We start from the raw sequence: 15386 nt of genomic DNA on the forward strand, positions 1-15386 counted from the left end.
AGGGGGAGGGGGCGGAGAGGGGGAGGGGGCGGAGAGGGGGAGGGGCGGAGAGGGGGAGGGGAGCGGAGAGGGGGAGGGGCGGAGAGGGGGAGGGGGCGGAGAGGGGGAGGGGGCGGAGAGGGGGAGTGGATGGAGATGGGGAAGAGAGGGAGGGGATGGAGAGGGGGAGAGGGGGAGGAGAGGAGAGGGGGAGGGGAGGAGAGGGGGAGGGGATGGAGATGGGGAAGAGAGGGAGGGGGAGGGGATGGAGAACCACCATGAGTGCACATGCAAGATAGCTCCATGGAGAGCTCCACAATTATTTAAACTTATCTGTAAGCAATGCCACAGAAGATTGTTTAATATTGACTAGCTTATCATAATCATTCTATAACAAGTTTGCCAACAGGACATAATAAATGTTTTGGATATCAAATTGAGAATGTTTAATGTCCATAATCAGCACTTCTCCATGGAGTTAACAACTGGAACAGCTGCATTGCAAAAATATTGTTAATTGGAGTCAATTATTAAACACCCTGCCTTTATTTCTCCAGAGAGGATCTTTCTATGGTCAGATTATTGGAGATGCTCGCAGAAGAAGCCATCCGTCTGGAAAAGATGGAAGATGAACCTGACTATGATGATACAATTGGCAAAAGATGCCCACCCAAGACCCTCAGGCCAAGGAAGGGGAGATCTCCCCCACAAACTGTGCTCCAATTGTCAGGTGGAATTCGAGCCCTTCGCTGGATCTTTCCAGATTGACAGATTGCGCAATGCATGCCAACGAGTTCATTAAAAAGGAGACAAAACAAATCAACCACATTTTCAGTGGCGGAGATTTCAGAGCTATGCCTCCCCTCCTGCAAGTGTTGGCATGTCACCACCCTGGCTACACGCCCAAAGCATGCAGGAGGGAGGCATGCTCCCGGGTCTGCTGGCAAGTGGCAATGTCTTGGAATCCGTGCTGCTTGGTCTCAAGATGGACCCCAAGATGGCAATATAGTATCATTTGAAGCAATTTGCCTGTCCACAGTTGGCAAGCACTGGATCGAAACTAGCAAGCTCTATCTTCACAGCTGCAGGACGTAGCCATTCAGAGTTCCATCAAATCCCCTGAAGGACGTTCGAGGGGTGAACAAAAATAAAAATCTAGCTACTCTGCGGCTGATATGCCATCGCATCCAGCCTGTAACCTACCGAAAGATTCTTCAAGTGATTGCCAGGTTTAGAAGGATCAGTCACCCCAGCGCAAACTCTGCATTTGGGCGAATATGCAGAGCTTTAGAAAAAACGTTTTGTTTCAAATGGATTCGGTTCCTTAAAAAGCTCATTTGTATTTGCATCGCCATCAGACAACAGTAACTTACATTTGTGAAGCAACTTTGAAGCAGCAAATCATCCGCAGAGGCAGGAGGAAAGGAGAGATTAGGAGTGGTGACTGAAAGCTTGATCGAAGAGGTAGGTTTTAAGAAGAGAGGTGGGTTTTAAGAAGAGAGGCGAGTGGAGGGTTGGGTTTTGGGGGGAATTTATAGCGAGCGGCAGCTGAAGGCACAACATGCCATGGTGGGCAGATAAGGGGATGAGTGGAACATGGTGCAGGACAGCATACGAGCAGCGGAGTTTTCAATGAACTGGAGCAGGTTCGAGGGGCCATATAGCCTACTCCTGCTCCTATTTCTTATGTATATGGAAGGTAAGGGACAGGAGAGCATTGGATCAATTAAATTCGGAGACGACAACGGTATGGTTGAGGGTTTCAGCGGCAGATATGCCGAGATAGGGGCGGAGGTGGGAAATGGTCCTGAGGTGGAAGTAAGCAGTCTTTGTGATGGAGAGGATATGGGGCCGGGCATGATGTAGATCCGGAAGAGGAAGGGGCCGGTGATGAATGCTTGGGATACTCTGGAGGCAATGGTGAGGGGGTGGGAAGAGAAGGCACTGATGAAGATGCTCTGGTTTATCCATAATACTGATACACAGGTTTCCTGGAACTTAGTCCAGCTATCTCGTGTATCCATATTAGTTTAAAATGTAATCAAGTGGAGTTAGGAACAATTTATGTCGCACCTTTTCATGATCCCAGGACGACGCAAAAATTGTTAGGCAAACATAGCAACTGGGTTGTCATTTTGTCCAAAAAAGTTACTTTTACTGCCTTCTCATAACAGTGCAGATTGGACAATGTAATGCCAATGGTTTGTTTAATCAAACAATCTATCACCAGAGTCATTTTATGTTGCAAATTTTGTCATTATTCATCAGACATGGGCTAACGTAAAACTAATTTGGAAATGGGTTTCCAATATTGAAAACGAACATGCATTTATATAGCTCCTTTCACATCCTCGTGATATCCCAAAGAGCTTCAACGTCAATTAATTTCTTTTGAAGTTACGTAATCAACTGCAGCAGCACAAAGGAAGGTCCACAATAAGCAAATGAGATCAATGACCAGCTCGTCTACCTTGGTGATGATGGTTGAGGGATAAATATTGGCCAGTCTTAGGTTCATTAATAAATAGACATTCTTGTTATGAACACAGCTAGCTTTTGCTAGTTACTTTATTGAGCACATGTGGACTAGGTACAGTATCTGTAGAGGCTTCCATCTTGACTGCTGCCTTGTGGGTAGCCTAGTGCCTCATGGGTAATGTAGTCTTAATATATATACAGCTGGGTAGTGTAGTCTTATATACGGCTCCACCTAGTGTCCACTATAGAATGACATGTTATTGATCATTACATCCCCCGTTCTTTGAGGTTTAACAAAAATCAATATCAATCAACTTTCAAGAAAACAATAAAGATAATATCAGTAACACTTTTGTTAGTGCTCTATAAACAAACATTTTCAAAACAGTCAACACATTTTCAAAGCTTAACATTGTACTCAAAGATTACGTCTATCAGGCTCTTTTACTTCACGTGTGGATCTTCTCAACACAGGTAAGTCTGATGTGTCTTCATGAGATTGTTCTGGCGGTGAATGACAAGATGCAGTTGCGGCATTGTCATCAATCTGGTCTTGAATAGTCTCTTGTGTTTTTAGGAGGGAACGGCGGTTCCTCCTGAGAATCTGTCCTTCCTCAGTTCTAACAGTGTATGACCTTGGTCCTACTTCCTCAAGAACGGTAGCTTTCCTGTTCCATGCATCTGGATCCTCAATCCTGACATCATCCCTTGTCAATGGTTTTAGAGTTTTGGATGACTTGTCATAGTATGATTTCTGTTTCAGCTTTAACAGTTGAAGTCTCTGTCTCAGTTCCTCACTTTGCTGTTCCTTTGCACAGCAGGGTAGCGTGGTGCGCAACTTGCGACCCATTAGGAGTTCAGCAGGTGAAGAACCACAGTCTAAAGGTGAGGCTCGGTAGCTCAGCAGGGTGAGATAAGGATCAGACTTGCTTTCTGTCGCTTTCTTCAGTAGCTGCTTGAGAACTTGAACACCTTTCTCTGCCTTACCATTTGACTGAGCATACAAAGGACTGGATGTGATGTGCTGAAAGTCATAATGTGTTGCAAACTGTTGCCACTCCTTACAGTTGAAGCACGGACCATTGTCGCTAACGGCAATCCTGGGAATTCCATCTCTGGCGAAGATGGATTTCGCATGCATTATGACACTGCTTGCTGTGGTGCTTGAGAGCAGCGCCATCTCAGGATAGTTAGAATAGTAGTCAATCACTATTAGATAGTCTTTACCATTTAAATGAAAAAGGTCCATACCAACCTTTTGCCATGCTGCTGTTGGTATGTCAGCTACTGTCATTGGTTCCTTTGCTTGTTTGTTTTGGTGTTTCTGACATGTCTCACATTTGCCGATCATGTTCTCAATGTCCTTATTTATGCCAGGCCAATAAACAGTGTCTCTTGCTCTCCTTTTGCACTTTTCAATTCCGAGGTGTCCCTCATGAATCCTTTTGAGCATGTCTTGACGTAGAGCCTGTGGAATGACTATTCTGTTGTTTTAGTAATAGTCCACTTGCGACACTCAATTCTGACCTTGTGAAGATATTTTGGACAGGAACCTTTTGGCCAACCATGATGAATGTTCTCTATTACTGTTTGTAATACTGTATCTTTTACTGTTTCTTCTGCTATTTGCTTTGATTTTGTGTCTGACACGGGCAGCGCAGCAGTGACCATACTCACATGAACATCCACGTCTTCTTCAGTAGAGCTCACATGACTCATTGTGGGTGCTCGGGATAGTGCATCTGCTAACACTATGTATTTGCCTGGTGTGTAGATCACTTCAAAGTCATATCTTTGCAGCTTCATCATGAGTCGTTGAATCCTTGCAGACATCTCATTCAGGTTTTTTTTAATGATGGCAACCAGAGGGCTGTGGTCTGTCTCAACTGTGAAGGTGGGAAGTCCATATATGTAGCCATGAAACTTTTCTAGTCCAACTACCAAGCCTAGACATTCCTTTTCAATCTGGGCGTATCGACAATGAGTATCAGTCATAGACCTGGAGGCATAGGCAACAGGCTTCCAATCTTCACCATCTGCTTGTAGCAAGACCGCACCTAGGCCATCTTTTGATGCATCCGTTGACACTTTGATTCTTTTGGTTGGGTCAAAGAAGGTGAGTACAGGTGTGGTTGTCAGCACTGTTTTGAGGTTCATCCACTCTTGTTCATGTCTTTCTGTCCATGCGAACTCATTTGTTTTGCGCAGCAGGTCTCGCAGACAGGCTGTCTTGGCTGACAAGTTAGGAATGAACTTTCAAATGAAGTTTATCATCCCCATGATGCGTAGCACTCCTTTTGTCAGTGGGTCGGGGCATTTTGAGTATGGCGTTTACTTTTTCCATATCTGGCTCTATTCCTTTACCAGATAGATTATCTCCTAGGAAAGTGACTTCCTGGACGCCAAACTGACACTTGGCTTTGTTGAGCTTCAGTCCATTCCGGCGTATGCTCTGTAGCACTTTAGTCAGTCTCTCATTGTGTTCTTTCAGTGTGGAGCCCCAGATGATGATGTCATCAACATAGACCCGAACTCCTTCCAGACCTTCAATTATGTGTTCCATCGCTCTATGAAAGATTTCAGATGCAGATATTATCCCGAAAGGCATTCTGAGGAACCAATACCTGCCAAATGGTGTGTTGAAGGTACAGTATTTGGTGCTCTCTTCATCCAGTTTTAGTTGCCAAAATCCTTGTGAGGCATCGAGCTTTGTAAAGTATCTGGCACCTGACATTTCACTGGTGATTTCTTCTCGCTTGGGAATCTGGTAGTGTTCACGTTTTATGTTTGCATTTAAGTCCTTTGGATCCATGCATATTCTTAGATCATTGTTCTTTTTCTTTACACATACCATGGAGTTAACCCAGTCTGTTGGCTCTTCGACTTTCCTGATGACTCCTAGTGTGGCCATTCTGTCCAGTTCATTCTTGAGCCGGTCACGCAGGGGTGCTGGAACTCTTCGTGGAGCATGTACCACTGGCTGAGCATCCTGCTTTAGCTGGATCTTGCAAGTGAATGGTAGAACTCCAAATCCTTTGAACACATCCTGGAAATTATTCACTACAGAATCCACCGAGTCATCTGGTCTGCTTATGGCACAGTTTATACGGTAGACTCTTTTGACCAGTTCTAAGTCCTCACAAGCTTTGTCACCCAGTAGTGAATCAAGCCTTTCAGCCACAACAGAAAACATGAGATGATGCACTTTGTCTTTGACTGTCACTTTAAGTCTGCATACACCTAAGCTATCTATTTTCTGTCCATTATAGTCCTTCAGTAGTACTGATTTTTCTGTATTTTGGGCTTTTCTTTCATATTGTTAATGTCACTCATACTGATTTAAGTTTGCTTTTGCCCCAGTGTCTAGTTTCAAGGTAACTAATGCTCCATTTACCTGCAGTTGTCCTCTTTTACTGCATTAACTTTATGTTCAGCATTGTCCATTTCTGAGGGCTGCACATTTTCTGTATCCTTTTTGATATTGTCACATGACACCATTCCTACAAAAAATGTCTCACTTAAATCAGTGTCCTCAATTACATTAACTCGTTGCCCTTTCTTAGTTTGTACTTTTGAAAAGCATTGTTTGGCAAAGTGATTCTTTCCATTACACTTTGTGCACATTTTTCCAAATGCTGGGCATTGTCTTAACTTATCACTCATTACAATCGCATCATTATTGATTTCACTGAAAGTCTGCGCGTGCTTTCGAGCTAGCTCGCTGGCTTGGCATATTTTCATCGCATTTTCCAAATTTAGTTTGGTTTCTCCCAACAGACGTTCCCTGACTTTTTTATCATGAATACCAAACACAATCTGGTCACGAATCATGGATACTTTGAGCTCAGAGAAATTACATGTCTGTGCTTTCAGTTTCAGATCAGTTATAAAGCGATCAAAAGTCTCATTTTGCTGCTGTGTCCGAGAACAGAAGATGTATCTTTCATAGGTCTCATTCTTTTTGGGAGAGCAATGTGCATCAAATTTTTTTAGCACATCATCTAATTTTTCTCTGTTCTCCACTGGATTAAATACAAATGTATTAAATACCTCTATCGCCTGTGGGCCTGCAACCGTAAGCAGCAACGCTATCTTCCTTGCGTCTGGCTTCGTACCGAATCCGATGGCTGCAATGTAGAGTTCGAATTGTTGTTTAAGAGTCTGCCAATTGTAGTCGATGTTTCCTGTGAGTTTCAAACGCTCTGGTGGCTTCAAATTCTCCATGTCGCTTTTCACAATTTTCCGCAGATCTTCACCACCCTGGTACCATCTTATGTTCATTAATAAATAGACATTCTTATTATGAACACAGCTAGCTTTTGCTAGTTACTTTATTGAGCACATGTGGACTAGGTACAGTATCTGTAGAGGCTTCCATCTTGACTGCTGCCTTGTGGGTAGCCTAGTGCCTCATGGGTAATGTAGTCTTAATATATATACAGCTGGGTAGTGTAGTCTTATATACAGCTCTACACAGCTCTACGGCTCCACCTAGTGTCCACTATAGAATGACATGTTATTGATCATTACAGCCAGGACCTCAGGAGAACTTCACTTGTATGCAATAGTACCAGAGGATCCTTTATGTCCTCGGTTTAATGTCTTAATCCCTCAACATGGCATTGAGGTGTTAGCCTAGATGATGTGCTCAAGTCCTGGAGTGGGGCTAGAGGCCATGACCTCTTGATTCAAGAGGCGAGAACGCTAGCAGTGAGCCAAGTTGACAGTGTGGTGCCGTGGTTTCAAAGGTTGAAGTGACAGGAAAGCCACTATTACTGCAGTCTGCCCCCATTAATTCTCTGAAAATGGAGCTTTTATTTCATGCATGATAAGCAATTACTGCTCTATTAAACCCTCCTCAGGAAATGTGGACATGCAATAGTATCAGTAAAAATGGCGATAGTTTCACTAGAGGCACCCTCTCTTAAGTGATTGCTGAGTGGGAAAATTTTGCCCTGTATAATTATTACAGGAGAAGGTACCAACTGAGCAACTGCTTATCATTTACATCCAATTGTTAATCCTCATGGGAGCACTAATCTTGGAATGCATCAAGACTGGATGTCTACACCTCTCCCGGTATGAAAGCTGACTGAAAGCAAAGCACTTAAAATTGAAACTTCAAAAATGCTAACTAACAGATGTAACGGAGGGATTTCAAGATTGTTATCTAATTTCAGATAATGATTTATAAATCATTTTATCATTGCTCTCATAGTGCATGATGTTCTGTGAATTCCTTCAATTAGATTACTGCCTTGGAACACATTATACCAGAAGTCATACGCACGTGCATAATATACACAACGCACACACACAATCAGCGAGCTTGCTCAATCTCCATCAACTACCATGCAACAAAACGAGTTAATATCCTTTTGTCAATGTCAAAAAGTATTAAAACACGCCCCACACATCAAGGACATTGTGCCGACAGTTGTAGCAAGCAACAAAAAAAAAGCCAAGAAAAATCTAATTTGAAAATAACTAACAGTACAAGAAACTTCGCGATATCCGGCACCAACGGGACGCCGATCTATGAAAACTTCCGGACAGACCAGCGCTGATGTTGAAGGATACGAAGGTTTTCATCTCCGTATCTGACAACAAACACCGTTGCTTAGCAACAGCTTGTAAACAGTCAGCCCATACCTTGGAAGCGTCTCTGTAGCTTAGCAACAGCTTCAGAGAGGCTTTCCAGAGACTGACTGTTTAAAAAAAATGCTAGAAGAAAAAAAACCTAACAAAACGGCCGCTGATTTCTGCCGTTAGATCGAGGTTTCCGGACATACAACTTCCGGATAAACCAAAGTTTCCTGTATTTGTTATAAAAATAACCTCCATGGGCGAGAGCTTTAATCTGCTGTACAATTATTGTTATGAACTGCTCAAGCTTCATGGACATCATAACCCTACATCATTACATCCTTGAAACTTACTCTTGGCATCAATTATATATAAACAGCACTTTGTGCAATAAAACAATATTTATTTACATACTGGTTTATGTAAAATAAAATTTTAGTGTCTCCAAAACTGCTGGAACTAGCTCCTAAATGCATCTCCTAGCGGTGTTAAAATTATATCGATAGCAATGAAGACTTGCTTCAGTTTATGCTCCAATTGTCCCAAAAAAGTCCAAGGGCTGGATTTTCATTGAGTCGTCGGGTTGGAGGCGGGACTACAACTTTCAGGGTTGTAGTCCACCTCCATCGAGTTCTAGCCAACCCACGCGATTTTGACTTGATTGACCTTGTTGAGCCCGCCCAGCGGGCTCAGCAGGCCAATTAAGGGTCACCCGGCAACAGGTGACGTCACAGATTGATATTTCATCTGTCAAGATCTTTTGACAGATGAAATATCAGCGTTTCACAACTGTTTGAAGCTGTCAAACACTGAATCTGTACTCCAAGTTAATTCCTTCCTATCAGGATGATTTAGAGATCTCCCCGGAACAGAAAGCAGAGGCTGCAATTTTTGACAGCTCGTAGCCATTCTGCTTTCTGTGCCGGTGAGATGAGGGACTCCCGAGACCTGAAGGAAGGAAGGCTGTAAAAGTAAGTAAAGGTAAGTAAAACTTCTTTAAACACTTTACACACACCAAACACACTTACCTTTGCACTCATGCACCCATCACTCACCTGAACACCAGACATCTCGACCCCTCCAAGCCCTTCATCCCGACGGTCCGCCTCCTCTAACTTGGTGTGGTTTGGAGCTGTCGGGAATCCCACACTTCAACATTAAAAATAGGGATTAGGCCAAAAACTGCCTGTTAATTACCCGTTAACAGGCAGTTAATTGGCACTAATCCCCTTCCCACCTCGGGGAGGCGGGTCCCAGTGCGGGGCGGATACCCACCTCCTTTGAAACTGGCATGGAGGCGGGACCCCCGATTTCGGGATTTTAACCCCCCACATGCCTCCAATTCCACCTCCACGGCCCAATGAAAATCCTGCCCCAAGTGTTTTATCTCCAGGATTAAAAGGTCACATGATTTTTAAAAAAAAAATTTAATTACATCTTTTGAAATAAATCAAGAAACACCACTTGGGAGCAGCTTTTGAACAAATTTACTTTTATTGGCATTAAACCTTAGGATTTCTGCTTGAAAAATCAAGAATACTTTCCCACTATTCAAATATTAACTTTACAGAATCTGAGGTCTCAGTATTGCATTGGGGAATAAATGTCAAATTGTACATTGACGTTATACAATATCTGATGGAAAATGGAGTTCCCTGGGAGAACCTACACCCTATCTTAACCTGAATATTACAATCCTCTGCGGAGTACAAGAGTAAACTATGAAATTTGTTAAGACTTAACAGCTCATGAGCAGAGACTAAATAAAACCAACAGGGAAAGGCTTATTTTGATTTATCGGAACATTCACCTGGTCATAAAAAAGTTGCTGCAGACACAAAACATTAAGAAATTCCTGCAATAATGCGACAGGAAGCAGGCAGTCGGAGAATGGGCGAGAGCCCGGAAAGATGTCAACAGGGCTGAATCTGAGAATCAGCACGAGATAGTTAACATGCTAAATGATTATTTCCTCCAATTATTCATGAATGAAGACATGATCGCTACGTCCTTCTTCAATAATAAGCCATGAAGTTAATGACAGAGATGAAAAGCCTAGGCTGTCTGAAAAATGCTCAAAAAATAGATTTTGATGGACGGTTAGTACAGATCTCTCAGCACCAAGAGAAACAAGGGTTGCGATTTGTGGTCATCACAAGCGACCTAATGAAAACTGGAAGGCCCCAGTCATTGGGAATCATGCTGATGCGGTTCCCATTGGTGCAAAGCAGACCCAGACATGTGCAGATACATTAGACTAATGTCAGTAAGGAAGAACTTGCATTTATATAGCCCCTTTCTCAAGTGCTTCACAAGCTAAAGCCGTACTTTTGAAGTGCAGTCATTGCTCACGGGTCAGTTTCAGATCAGAGCTTAATTATTGCTTGGTTTGGGAATTTTAAAAGTTTTAAATTACTGGCCATTTTCTGGTTCTCGCTGAGATACACAGCATTTTATGATTGCTTGCTATCAGTGAAGTGTGATGTGTGCATTGCAATTAATGTAATAGAGTGATAGGATAAGAGAGGGGGACATATTTATGAGTTTCTGATGTATATAGATGAGAGAGAGAAGCGAGAGTGTTCATCCACCACCTCAACCATCCATTCCCTCCACCACCGGCGTACCGTGGCTGCAGTGGGTACCATCTACAAGCTGCACTGCAGCAACTCGCCAAGGCTTCTTCGGCAGCACCTCCCCAACCCGCGACCTCCACCACCTAGAGGGACAAGGGCAGAGGGCGCATGGGAACACCACCACCTCCAGGTCACACGCCACCCTGACTTGGGGCATATATAGACATTCCTTCCTAGTCACTGGGTCAAAATAGTGGATCTGCCTACTGAACAGCATCGTGGGAGCACCTTCACCACACAGACTGCAGCGTTTCAAGAAGAAGGCTCAACATCACTTTCTCAAGGGCAACTAAGGATGGGCAATAAATGCTGGTCTTGCCAGCAACAACCAGATTCAAGAATTTTTTTTTTTTTTTTTTTTTTTTTTTTTTTAAATTACTCGTGTCTTTGGGCGTTGGTACACCGGACATTCCACCCCCAAAATGGAATGTGTGTTGAACTCAGCAAAGCATTAACTGCCACAAAAATAGCTGCTGCAAAGATACAGTCACACAATGGAGACGAAGAACATTCATCCACAGTACTGTCCTCCAAGTTTTATTCTTCGAGATTCTTAACAGCTGTAAAGAACACTTGCTTGGGATTATCAGGCACCAGGAATGAGGCTTGACCTGTACACTGTTTGTAATGAAATAGTTACTTAGGCCCCAGGATTTGGGTTTGATGGATACACGGAGTCATGAAATTGGTAATTAGGCAATAACTCAAGATCATATGCCGTTTGTGACTAAAAGTGTTCAAATATAGCCAACAAACTGGGTAACACATAAGCAGAAGAGTGAATAATTCAAAATCAATCGACTAGACCCATCCAGGCAAGTGCGATTTCATCTGCACAGCTCCCAATGACCAGATGAATGAGCGAGGCATGACTACTTTTAATTAATTTGCCACCAAAAGATTCCAAAAAATTTCCAGGGTCTTGCATTTAAATGTTATCAAATAGCATCATAATGGTGTGTGTGGGTGAGAGCATTGAAAGAGGTAATGGAGAAATGACTACAATAACCAATGTCTACTTACTGATAAACACGCTTCAATGGCAGAGGAAGCAAATCCTCCAGTTTCAACCCTTGGAATTCTGGTCTAGACTCTTGGAGTTTCTTAAATCGTGCAAATTGTTTATTTTTCTTAATTTGTTCCTAAAGCAGACCACACAAGATGTATATTAATTGAAAGAATGTTACAGATGTTGGTAGAATATATTAATCTCAACAATCTCTTTTTGCCCACTGAAGATATTTCATAACATTTTTCGATTTAAACTAATTGCACAGGGGTACATTATTATGCACAGGGACGATACTGAAGGTTGAAAAGGACAAACCAACCATTCTTTGTCACACTGTCCTAATTATGCAGCCCCATGTTCCAACAATTACATTTATGTAGACCCACTGTTAAAATCAATGTTACTTGTACAGCTAGTCCTTAATCAATGAAATCAGTCAATTTACCATGGTCGCATCCTTCTTCTTAATTAAGACAGTGATATCTCTCTAGCTCAGGGTCTCAAAGAGATAAATAAGTACACAGGTTGGGAAATGTCAGAGAGGTGACTCCATGATTTTACTCCTATGAACTTTGAAGGAGCAAAAGGGTGTCCTCAATGAAGTGAGGGGGAGGGGGTGCAAAGAAAAGTCAGACAATATTTCGAAGAACCAACTTCGAATTAATTAAGGAAAGAGCAGGTTGCACCAAAAGCTGACAGCACAAGCTCTAATGAGCAAAGAATGCTTTCAGCGTGCATATCCTTCACAGTCAAAGTCTAAATTATGACGGTTGTGCCACTTATGCTGAATTTAATTAGACAGAGCGCAGACCTCATTGGACAATTAGCCTTTCCTTTCAAAAAGAAATCCATTTCAATATGGTGTCATCTCGCTCTCATCAACAGAATGGCAGAGTGATAGAATAACCTATTTAAATTTTGCTCGTAATATTAATCTGTCATTACAAACATACCCTCAATGACTCATATAATTGCTGCATTACCTGTAGGACTTGGACAGCATGCTCCATGTTGTCTGTGTAAGTGGTATAAAGCTGGAGGTGAGGACAGAAGTTGTCAAAGCCCAACCCAAACTTTCCATCCTCAAGATTACGCAGCAATGTCCTGTGAGAGATATAAAAAGGACCGCTACTGAGTGGCATGTCTCGCAATCCAAAACTAATAAAATTAATGCTCCATTCTCTGTGGCAAGGTTTACTTTCTCAGAATTAACAAATATAGGGCAAACTCACTGATACCGCACTCAAAGGGAGCGCGGATTGGAAAATCGGAGATACAATGCTGCATTTGTACTTTCAGCCCACAGTCACACGTAGCCAAGACCAATTGTATCTTTACAGGATATACTTGCCATAGAGGGAGTGCAACGAAAGTTCACGAGATTGATTCCTGGGATGGCGGGACTGTCGTACGAGAAGAGATTGAGTAAACTAGGCCTGTATTCTCTTGAATTCAGAAGAATGCGAGGGGATCCCATTGAAGCATACAAAATTATTACAGGGCTTGATAGGGTGGATGCTGGGAGAATGTTTCCCTTGGCTGGGGAGTATAGAACCAGGGGCCACAGCCGCAGGATAAAGGGTTGGCCATTCAGGACTGAGATGAGAAGAAATTTCTTCACAGAGGGTGGTGAATCTTTGGAATTCTCTACCCCAGAGGGCTGTGGAGGCTCAGTCATTGGGTATATTCAAAACAGAAGTCGATAGATTTATGACTAGTAAGGGCATCAAGGGATACGGCGATGGGGCCGGTGAATGGAGTTGAGGCAGAAGATCAGCCATGATCTCATTGAAAGGCGGAGCAGGCTCGAAGGGCCGAATGGCCCACTCCTGCTCCTATTTCTTATGTTATGTAAAGGCTGCAGAACTGGAGCGACAGAAAAGTCAAGCCTAAGCAGGTTTTGAGGCTGAATTTTCAAAGCTCAATAATAGAGCCTTTTAGCATCAGTTGCAAGGAATTTTGAGGGCACTAACTTTAAGGCATCTATATAGGGATCAAGGAGTTTCAAAGCTATCGGCATCCAATGAGTTTCTAAATGAATACCCCAAGGTATTGAGTAGAAAGCTCATTTCATCTTTTGTCCTTCATCAGCCCACAGAAAATATCCAGGCAAAAGGCAAATAATAAATTGGAGTATCAGCTTGGCTTAAATCGGTAGCACACTTGCACCGGAGTCGGAAGATGGTGGGTTCAGTCTGTTCCAGCACTGACTGCATAATCCAGGCTGATATCTCAGTGTGCTACTGAAAGAGGTACATTATTTGAGGTGCGATATATTAATCAAGACTTGAAACAGAGGCCCCATCTGCCTATTCAAGTGGAAGTAAACGATCCCATTTTTAAGAGGAACATGGAGTTCTCTTCATGTCCTGCCCAACATTCCTCCCTCAACCAAAAGCATCAAAAACACATTAACTGGTTGTGCTTTTTTGGGCTTTGCTCTGTGCAAATTGACCACGCTTGCCTATACAATTAACAGTGACTGCAAATAAAAGCAATTTTCTGCTTCTGAAGCACGTTGATATGTCCTGAAGACATGTTAAAGGCGCTATATGAACAAAACTTCTGCCCTTTCAAGCAAAGATCAATAAGCTGAGATGAAAACAAACGCGAGAAAACAAGTATTGTTTTACTGAGAAAGACAACTTAAAACTCAAAACATATTGAAAAAAATCGTACCTATTTATTGAATGGATGGATTTGAAGGTGCAAAATATTGCATCTCTTGTATCTGGCCGCAGAGTCCCCTTTGCTTCTAAAATCTCTACAAAATACTAACAGAAAATAAGTCTGTTAAACATTTACAAGAAAAGGTGATGTTAAAAAAAAAAAAAATCTGTATTTAAGGCATGTAGGCATACACATTTCTGCAGAGTTCGCCATCACATCCTTACCACGACAACCAGCTCCAGCTGTTCGAAGTACCTCTGCTCAGTCTCGACCAACTCTTTAGCTGTCCGGATCCTCTTTCTCTCCCAGCGTGCTCTCTGCTCCTCTAAGGTGGCGCCTCCTGCAGAGTACGTCAGTTGAATATTCCTAGCCGTTGTGGTATAGAGTTGATCGCTGGCAGCTGGTTGTGAGAAACAGAACAGTTACAGAAAGATACAGACCCCTGTGAATTAGGAAAAAATTACTTAAAAGCAGGGCCTGAATTTCATTTACATTCATTACCAAAATATGGTAATTGCTAGAATTTGTTTTTACTGCTTTCACCCTTTAGAATATTTATTTTAAATATGCTTTTTTGTAATACTAATCAATTAGTACTATATATGATTTTAAACCAGAAAGTTGTAGCCCCACAATTCTCAGGTAAATGCAATTCTTTCAGTAAAGACAATCTCAGCTGCAACCCAACTGATATCAAAACACAACAGTGACACATAGCATTGATTGCATCTTCGTAATTAAAAGTCTGGCGTCCAGCACATGCCTGGCTAGCAGAAAGATTTTTTTTTTACCCCCCCCCCCCCCCGCCAGCATTTTATACAGTTTAAGCAATTGAGTAAAAAAATCCAAGCTAGCGGTTTGGGTTTTTTGTTTTGCTTAGGGAGACTGATGTTTGTAATCAGGCCAGAAGGGTTTATTGATGAGGCGCCTTTGATGCTGATTTGAGATGTTGCAGCCCGAGTCATGGCAAATGACCACCTGTTGAATGTGCCTAAAATCAACAGGGGCAGTGTTACAGCAACAAC

At 42.5% G+C, this 15386-nt stretch overlaps 1 protein-coding gene across 1 annotated transcript in view; it reads right to left on the minus strand.

Moving 5' to 3' along the window:
* Window positions 1-15386, minus strand: part of arhgef39 (Rho guanine nucleotide exchange factor (GEF) 39) — a 99284-nt gene that overhangs the window by 39566 nt on the left and 44332 nt on the right. Inside the window, exons 2-5 of the mRNA XM_086010068.1 lie at window positions 14586-14761; window positions 14371-14465; window positions 12675-12795; window positions 11703-11821 (exon numbers count right to left, since the gene is read on the minus strand). Of these exons, the coding sequence (XP_085866194.1) occupies window positions 11703-11821; window positions 12675-12795; window positions 14371-14465; window positions 14586-14761 (511 nt within the window). The remainder of the gene's footprint in view (window positions 1-11702; window positions 11822-12674; window positions 12796-14370; window positions 14466-14585; window positions 14762-15386) is intronic.

The sequence above is a fragment of the Somniosus microcephalus genome, chromosome 17 (genome assembly GCF_052327205.1).
Source record: "Somniosus microcephalus isolate GS21.2 chromosome 17, FLI_Smic_1.0, whole genome shotgun sequence".
NCBI classification, from domain to species: domain Eukaryota; kingdom Metazoa; phylum Chordata; class Chondrichthyes; order Squaliformes; family Somniosidae; genus Somniosus; species Somniosus microcephalus.